Genomic DNA, 9,218 nt, shown 5'->3' on the forward strand with positions numbered 1-9,218 from the left:
CATTGCATGTGTTTTTGCCTTTTGTAACATTTGGAACACTTCGATCACGAGAAAAATTTGACAGGTACATCCGTCGCTAAATGAATAATTATTTCTTTTGGAAGTAACATTTTTTTTGTGAACAAATACAGGAGCAAGAGAAACAGAATGTTATTCTAATTGTTTTTGTCTATGGATCTCGGAGGCGGCTATCACTGTGCGAGTCAGAAAACCCGTGAACATTTTTATTTCATTCTGATAGGTCAATTGTGCATTGACCAATCACAATCAAGTTCAGCGAATCACAAACTAATTACCGTTGCTACTTGCCTGCTTCCCACGACCCACTTGTGATGGAGATATACGGAAATAGATTCGCGCAAAGGGCCGGAAGATTCTTTCTCTCTTCCCGATTGTTGGCAATAATGCCATCGAACCTGAACGCAGTGTTTCCTTGTTTGGAGAAAGAAGTCAGAAGCACAGAAAAAAGATCGATCGTGAGAACATATCGTGACTCGTTCCAAGCCTTGTTACTTCCCCTTAATGTAATTTTTTGTCAGTCTCTCTATTCTGCAACATTTACTCATTCAGTCTAGAATGATAAAAATTACTTTTTGTTCCTTGACATTCCGGTCCAAGCTAATCAGCTTGATTCTGGTGTCATTCTGGTTTATTCTGCCTTATTCTGTTGTCATTCCACCTCGTTCCGGTATATTCCGACATCATTCTTGTTTATTCCGTCTCATTCCGGTGTCATTCGGTTTTATTCCAGAGTCATTCCGCCCTGTTTGGGCATATTCCGGTTTATTCCGGTATATGCCGCTTTATTTGTGTGTCATTCCGCCTCATTCCGGTGTCATTCGGGCTCGTTTCGGTATATTCCGGTACCATTCTTGTTCATTCCGTCGCATTCCGGTGTCATTCCGCCTCATTCCGGCATATTCCGGTTTATTCCGGTATATTCCGTTCCGTTCCGTTCCTGTGTTTCGTAACGCCCTAAGAAGAGATGTGGTTACTGGCAAAGTACTAAACCCGGCGGGGTTAGTATCTGGATGGGTGACCTAAAAAATATACCACTTTGTAACAGAAGCGTAGGACCGAAAATTCTATTTTAACGCTCAACAATGCAACTAAGCAAGGTACAGAGTTTGTTAGCTTGCTTTATGCAAAACAAATATTGATGCAAAAGTAAATAAATATTGATAGACAGTTTTTAGGAAGAACAGAAGGAAGTTTTCAGGACGGTAGATCGAGAATAAAATATTTTGCCATCAGCAACAACATTTACAACATGAAAACAACATTACATGTAATTTTGAACCGCGAATATAAAAAGTTTCTATCAGCGAAAAACATTTTGGGAGATTTTTGCTAAGTTGAGTTGTCATTGTACTTTTGGCTGAACAAGTAAATCGCAAAATCGAAAGTGACATCGAATTCAGCGGGCGCCGTGATCAAGTTTAATACCGCGGCGTGTTTACTCACGAAACAGTGAAGAATCTGTGTGAAATGATGGCAAGATACCGGGTTTTTGTTTTTGTCAGTTTTCTTTTTCTTTCAAGTGTTATAAAGTTTGACAATAAATGTGCGAATTCAACACAAAGATCACAATCGCCCAACTCTTGAGGTTGACCATTGTTTCTATTATCGTCGTAACGTGAGGCCAATTTGTACCGGTCTTCAAACATCGTTTAAAACAAGTAAACGTTAAGTTTATTCACAACAACGAATTTGACTGAAAATAGAACAAAATAAACAATTATTTACAACTTTTAAAGACAGAAAGAACTAACCACGAAAGACTCAGACTTACAGCTTTTTCCCGAAATAACTGATAGGCCTCTGGACGACGATGATCGCGACGGAATTTACAATAATAGCAACAACCACTAGCTCTAATAACTCGCAAAAAGAAAACCTTCGTTTGACCTTTGCTACCGAATTTAAACTACTAGTCTTATTAGCATAATAGCCGGACGCGCGAAAATATCAAATGTCCCAGTGGGCCTCTTAGAGCAGAATTAGAAAGAGAGTTACATTCCGGCCCCTAAATGCGGCATACTATAGCATTTACCAAACAATGCTGTAACTTTCGCAGCTTGCGCGATAGTAAACTAATTGAAAGTACACAACCAATGTTATAGCTCCAAACTATACTGCTAAGTGAAGAATCATAAGTACAGTTCTTAAGTAGCGTTCGAAGAAGGGGATTCCCTTCTGAGTTCGGTAAGAGGTTCTTTATCGCGGAAATCCATGGGAACTCTAATGCCATAGCCCGCTCGCCTGCGACTTGCGTACTGAAAACCAAACAATTCCTCTACTATGATTGGAGATGATCCAACATTTAATTAGCGGATTCAAGGAAAACAATTTTGTCGATTGGTCGTTGTAAGATCGATCCTTTGGTCTGCACCGTTACTCTTCGCACATAGCCGTCTTGTGTGTTCCTATGAACATCCAAGATTCGGCCAATAGGCCAACAGCTTCGTGGGCAGCTCAGATCAGCTACTAAGACATTGTCGTCGACAGCAAAATTCTTCCTAGGCCGATTCAATTTTTGCCTTTCTTGCAGGGAAGGAAGGTCTTCCTTAATCCACCTACGCCAAAATATGTCTGCTAGGTATTGAACCTGTCGCCAACGTCTGCTAGAGTAGATCTCATATTTGGAGAAGAGCCAGGTGGTGCGGAAGGTCCTGAGAGAAGTATCAGCAAATGGTTTGGCGCAAGGGCCTCCATATCTCTCGGGTCGTCTGAGACTTAAGTCACCGGCCTACCATTCACAATAGACTCCACTTCACACAATAACGTTGCCAAGCCTTCATCATCAAGGATCTGCTCCTTTCTCAAAGCGCCCATAATCTTTCTCATGGTCCTAATGCAACGTTCCCAAACTCCACCATGGTGAGAACCTCCTGGGGAGTTGAACGTCCATCTAACATTCCGTTGCAGCAGAAATTCGCCAGTCTTGTGTTGGTTCCAGCCCTCGATCGCTTCACGCAATTCCCTTTCCCCACGAACAAAATTTTTACCATTGTCTGATCTTACTACTTCGGGTTGTCCCCTTCGGGCGATGAACCATCGCATGGCGTTGATAAAGGAGTCTGTATCAAGGCTGTGAGCGACCTCCAAATGTATGGCTCTTACGGACAAACAGGTGAAGAAGACCCCATATCTTCTTCCTCACAAGGCGTCTTCCTCTCCGCACAACAAACGGGTCAAAACAGTCGACTCCTACAAGCGTGAAAGGCGGTTTATCAGGAGTCACGCGGTCTGTGGGCAGATCTGCCATTTGCTGCTCCCCTAATGGCGCTTGCATCCTTCTGCAGTCGAAGCAGCCGCGTAACACGCTCTTCACAGCAGTTCTTGCTTTAAGGATCCAAAACCTTTCACGAATCAAGGAGAGCACATGTTCCAGGCCTGAATGACCCGACTTTAGATGACAGTCGCGCACGATCAAATCGACAACGTGTTGTTTCTTGGGCAGGGTGAGTTGGTGCTTGGCGGCATTTGGTATGGAAGCTTGCGTCAAACGTCCTCCGACATACAGTAAACCATCGATCTTCATTGGTGCAAGCTTGTAAATCGCGCTCGTCTTCTTAACAACTAATTCCTTCTCCTTGCTCCGCTTTGAGCTATTGTGTCCACTGCCTCCTCCTTTCTGCTCGAGACGGGACATTTCTTCTTCAAAGCTTTGGCGTTGGACGAATTTTAGAACTTCTTTCTCTGCTCTGTTAATTTCATCCACATTAATCGACTCACTCTCCCTTCCAACTGTGGATTTCAGTGCTAAAGACGACCCCCTTTTACACCTCGATGCTCTCAGTCTGTCTCGATAGCGCAGGATCCAGGCCACAATCTTCTTGAGTCGAGACCATGATGAGAATTTCTCGAGCAATTTGTTCATGCTATTTGCTCCAGCGTCCGAAACAGAGGAAAACTTGCGAGTTTCCTTCTTGATCTCGGGGTCGTCGTCAGGTACTTCTCGGACGGTAGTCGGCTGTGCAGGCCACCTTGACTCCTGCTCCCAAAGGAAATTGGGAACGCGTATCCAACGATTCTTGTTAATGAGAGAGTCTACTGTCAGACCTCTTCAGGCGTCATCCGCCGGGTTCGCTTCGGTGTTCACGTAACTCCACTGAGACGGAGAAGATCCATCATGTATGATCGCAACTCTGTTAGCAACAAAGGTGTGGAATCGCTCGTCAATGCTTCTTATTTAGCTCATCACACGTACTGTTTGTCCAAAACACGGACTCGTGTATTGGAAGGTCAATCTCTCGTCTAATAACCTTGTCCAGCCTTAATGCAAGAACAGCTGCTGACAATTCTAGCCTTGGTATCGTTATAGACTTTAGCGGAGCAGTGCGCGCCTTTCCCAACACGAATGAACAGTGAATTATACCCTTGTCATCCATAGATCTTAGATAAGAGACTGCACCGTACCCTTGTTGCAAAGCGTCTGAGAAGTGGTGTAGCTGCAGCGACACAGTTTTCCCGAAGTTCTGTGGCTTGAAGCAGCGATCAACTGAGAAGCGTCCGAGCTTGGGCAGATCTTTCAACCATTTTAGTCAACGCTCCTTTTCCTCGGTACGAATTGCAATTGGGTCATCCCCCTCTAATCTCTTTCGACATAAATCTTGCAATATCGCCTTGGCTGGGAATATCAATGGGGCTTCAAACCCGAGCGGATCATATACTGAGGAAACGACAGATAACAATCCTCTTCTTGTGAAGGGCTTGTCGGTGACCTTGATCTTGAAACAGAATATGTCGCCATCAACGTCCCAACGGACCCCAAGAGCACGCTCAACAGGCATTTGACTATCATGAAGGTCTTTGAATGAGCCAGCCCTGTCAGACTCGGGTAATGATTCGATAAGCTTGCGAGAGTTCGAGACCCATTTAGTCAGATTAAAGCCTCCCCTTTCTAGCAGTCTTCTGAGGTCAGCGGCCAGACGGATAGCTTCACTCTCGCTAGGAACAGACTTCAGGCAGTCATCTACATAAACGTTTCTTCTGACTGTATTCATTACCTCGAAATCAAATCGTTGAAAGTTTTCCTCGGCCGTCTTTCTAAGAACAAAGTTTGCACAACTTGGAGAGGAAACGGCGCCAAAAAGATGAACTGTCATCGGATATTCTTCAGGTGGTCTTTGGAGGTCGTTGCCGGGCCACCACAAGAAACGCAGTACATCAGAATCGTCTGGACGAACACGGACCTGGTAGAACATGGATTCGATGTCGGCGATGATAGCAGTCAAAGCACCAATCAGGGTATTGGTCATATCTGGGCCTTGCAACGGCACATCGTTAAGGGACACACCCTTATACTTCGCTGCACAGTCGAACACCACTCTAACTTTCCCGGGTTTCTTTGGATGAAAGACTGGGTGGTGCGGCAGGAACCAGGTAGCGTCGCCTGAACGACAAAGCCGATTATCTGGGACCTTTCTGGCATATGCTTTGTCACGAAGATTACCTACGAAGGCTGCGTATTTCTGGAAGAGGTCTGGATCCTTGACGAGCCTCCTTCGTAGCAGTTCCAGACGGTGTACGGCTGGTATTCTGTTATTCGGTAGGCAGAGTGGAGAGTACCTCCTTGGCATCGCAATCTCATAATGGCCTGTTTTTAGAACAGCAGGGGATTCCATGATGTTTAGGGCTCTCTTGTCCTCAAGCGACATCGCTCTCTCATTGTCGAGCAAAGAATCGTTGAACTCCATGTTGCAGAACCTCTGAAACTGTTGATCAAGGGCAGTGTCCGCTCTAATAAAGTTTGAAGTGCGTTTAGCGCTTCCGTTCCTACCAAGTGGGCAATTGATGGCCCAGCCCAGCAACGTTTTGGCCGCGTATGGACCTCCATTCTGACTCACTCTAACTTCTTTCGGTTCTAAAGCTTTAGGAACGTCATGGCCTATGAGTAGCCCGACATCGGCATTTATCTTCGCGACCGTTACCCCCTTTAGATGGGGCCACCTGTGAAGATCTTCTTGGCGGGGAACACTCTCTGAGGCCACTGGAAGTTTAGGTGTAGAAAATACAAGGGGCAACTCAATGAAATTGTCTTCCTCTAAGTCGAAAACTTTCAACTGGACAATTTCACACTTTCTCGTACTACTCTCTCTTTCCATTGTTGTTAATGTTATGGTGGTGTCGATACCTGTTCACTGCGGAAGGATGTGTTAGAGCCACCATCCAGAAAGGCATATGTGTGTACGTACAGTGGTGTCGCTTCCTTTGGCTCTCACTTTTACAGACACTACCAGTAGCCCTGTCACTGAGCCTCCGACCCCAGAAAAGGCACATTGCAGCTTGTCGACCTTACCATTCGCACTCTGAGTTCCGACGTCTGACTGCGTTCCGTCGGTAGCACGCACAGCTGGAGGATGCAGGAACGTCGAATGCTTGTCTTCGCCACCATCCACTTTGCAAAAGCTCAGTTTTGGACACGCGGCAGCATAATGACCCGGGATCAAGCAGTTGTAGCAAAGCTCTTTCTCTCTGGCAATCTGATATCTATCACTGACGTTTCTCCTTCTGACGTCTTTGCACTGGGACAACCAATGAGTAGCTTTACACAATGGACAGCTGAGGGTAGGTTCCCTTGGTCCTAGCACCAAGGTTTCATCCGACACACCACCATCAGTACTACTACTGGGATTATGGGCGTCAGCCGCAAACGAGGAGAGTCTTCTATTTGCTGGTCTTTTTCCGACAAGGACACTTTTGCTTTTCGGCTCGCTGATAATGTCTCCAAATATCGGGTGTGTTAGTATGCGGGCTTTCTTCTCTAAGAAATCTGCAATGTCAGCAATCGTCACCTTCCTTGCCTTTGCCTCCGTTATTTCATCTGCAACTTCGCACCAATTTCTGTCGTAGGCTGAACGGAAGTCTGGCCACTACTTTCTTTAGACTGTCAGGGTTCTCAATCTTGCTTAGGTATCCGATCTCATTCAACGTGTTGTTACAGGTTGTCAAGAGAGCAGAAAACGACTGTAACGCTGCGCCATCTTCTGCTTTTATCGCTGGTCCATTAGTTACGCGTTCTACATAAGCAGAAGGAATCTTGTACGGCTGCCCATACCGTTTAGCGAGCAGTTTTTGAGCCTCTCGATACCCTTCCTTCGAATCCATTGCTAAACAACTACGCATCAACTCCTGAACATCGCCCGCCGTGTACTGCAGAAGGTAATACATTCTCGCACTATAGCTCGTGGTCTTCGCCACGATCATGCTCTCAAAGGCTCTGATAAAGCGGCAATATTCGATAAGGTCGCCGGCAAATGTGGGAACTTCAAGTTGCGGCAAGGTTAGAGCTAAAGTGTGAAGCTGTTGTTGCTCTAGCAGTTGTTGCACTTGCTGGTTTTGCTGCTGCTGAATATTTAGCATGTTGCGATTCTGTTCCTGCTGTTGACGTTGCAAATCCATGAATAGACGTAATCTCTCTTCACTTGAACTGGAATATTGAGATCCCCTGTCCTTAAATGTACGACGCCGACTTTCTTTACCATTTACCGGTACTTCAGCTACTGAGTGATGTATGATCCTTATAGGGGGCTGCTGACTCTCCCTAGACTCTTTAGTTAAACAGGATTCTACCTTTACGGCAGGTGCCAAATTTCGAAAGCCTTCTTTCGCCCCACGCACTGTAAACTCGGCTTCGGCTTCTGCGAGGGCACACTCTTCCGCTTTGGCTTTAGCAAATTCAGTCTCAAGTGCTAACTCTTGCTTCCTTTGTTGCAAGCGTAATTCTTCCTGTTGTAAGGCTTGCTGTTCTCGTAACATGGAGGCTTCGGCCGTTAAAGATGCTCTTTTCGCTGCCGCTGCTATCCTAGCACTACTGACTGAACTTCGTCTAGAAGATTTGGAGCTTGCTCTTGAACTGGCCTTAGATTTCTGCAGAACCTTTGATGTAGCCCCAGAGCCAACGTTGCTAATTGAGACTTCGGAGTCGATAGATTAGTTGCTCTCGACGGTTGTTTACATTTCTGTATCCAATCCTCGATAATTGTTTTGGAATTGCTGGCAGGAAGCATGGTAACTTCGTAGTATTCAAGTGAATCCTCGATCTCGTTTCGATCATTCAGTTGATTATGATACGCTTGGTGCGCTGCTTCGAAGCCTGTTATCGCTTCGTCTAACTCTACAAGCTTTTGTTCAATGTCGTTCGGGTCGCCAAAATCTGACATCATCTCTCTCGCTTCATTTCGCATACGGGTAATAATTCCTTTAGCGGCGCTTCTTGAGGCCTTTAAACGAAGATTTCGCTCGTATCTGACTTGGGATTGATCGACAGTAACATTAGGATGCCTCATCCGAACTCCGCCGGTTGCATCTTCCAGGGGCACCTAACGAGAATATAGTTCAAAACCACTTGAACTTAGCATTGTTTAACGTATTTTAGTATTTAAACGGTCATATAGGCATATTCTTATCCCCTAAAAATTTTTCATCTGTTCGGATTTCCTAGCTGAAAGTCTAGTGATCCGAAAATTATAGGTGACCTTTTTTGGGTAAAATCCGTTAAAAATGGGCAATTATACCATTTTTCAGACGTTCGAAAATCCTAGGACAGGCAGGCAAGCAAGAAATCTTACAACAAATAAATGTTCCGAAAATTCTAGATCTCAAATCGTCTTCCGAACAGATATTTTCCGAAAATTGACGTTGGGTCCCCCTGATCTTCCGCTGCCTCAGTCGCCGAATTTATTTCACGATCCACAGATATCTCAGACATCGGAAATTATTCAAGTACAATTTTACTATCACATCTGCACTCTCTAACATCTCGTGAAAAAGCAAGTTTGGTATAACCATGATTATCGATCATAAACCCAAATAATAGAATAAAGCTAAGAAGTCATTATTTTGTACCGATTTGAATCTTTTGTTCGCTGTATGCCTCGCATGAACCACAAACTAACGCGGACCATGTTATTACGTAAGCTTTAAATTTTACAAGGAAAGGTTACGTTTATACAAACGTTGGCCGTGTAGCACTTATATTTTAAACAGAGTTAACTGAATAGAGTGTAATGTGAAGTGCTAGATTTCTATCCTATATGAACCATGTGAGCGTTAGCCCTACTGATGGAAATGGACCCACACAAGGACAAAGAAAAACTCTGACCAGGGTGGGAATTGAACCCACGACCTTCAGGTTAGATCTCCGCCGCTCTACTGACTGAGCTACAAGGTCAGACGGGAGCAGGCCGTGGGACCTGCGAAGATGTTAAAGT

At 45.0% G+C, this 9,218-nt stretch overlaps 2 protein-coding genes across 2 annotated transcripts; both read right to left on the reverse strand.

Annotated features, from left to right (window-relative positions):
• Positions 1-3,085: 3,085 nt before the first annotated feature.
• LOC138023313 (uncharacterized) lies at positions 3,086-3,883 on the reverse strand. Its single transcript, XM_068870324.1, has one exon. The coding sequence runs from the start codon at positions 3,881-3,883 to the stop codon at positions 3,086-3,088; it is 798 nt and encodes a 265-aa protein (XP_068726425.1).
• A 664-nt stretch (positions 3,884-4,547) lies between these two features.
• LOC138023314 (uncharacterized) lies at positions 4,548-6,110 on the reverse strand. Its single transcript, XM_068870325.1, has one exon. It carries the CDS (start codon positions 6,108-6,110, stop codon positions 4,548-4,550), a length of 1,563 nt encoding a protein of 520 aa, XP_068726426.1.
• Positions 6,111-9,218: the final 3,108 nt, after the last annotated feature.

The sequence above is a fragment of the Montipora capricornis genome, chromosome 11 (assembly GCF_036669925.1).
Source record: "Montipora capricornis isolate CH-2021 chromosome 11, ASM3666992v2, whole genome shotgun sequence".
NCBI lineage: Eukaryota > Metazoa > Cnidaria > Anthozoa > Scleractinia > Acroporidae > Montipora > Montipora capricornis.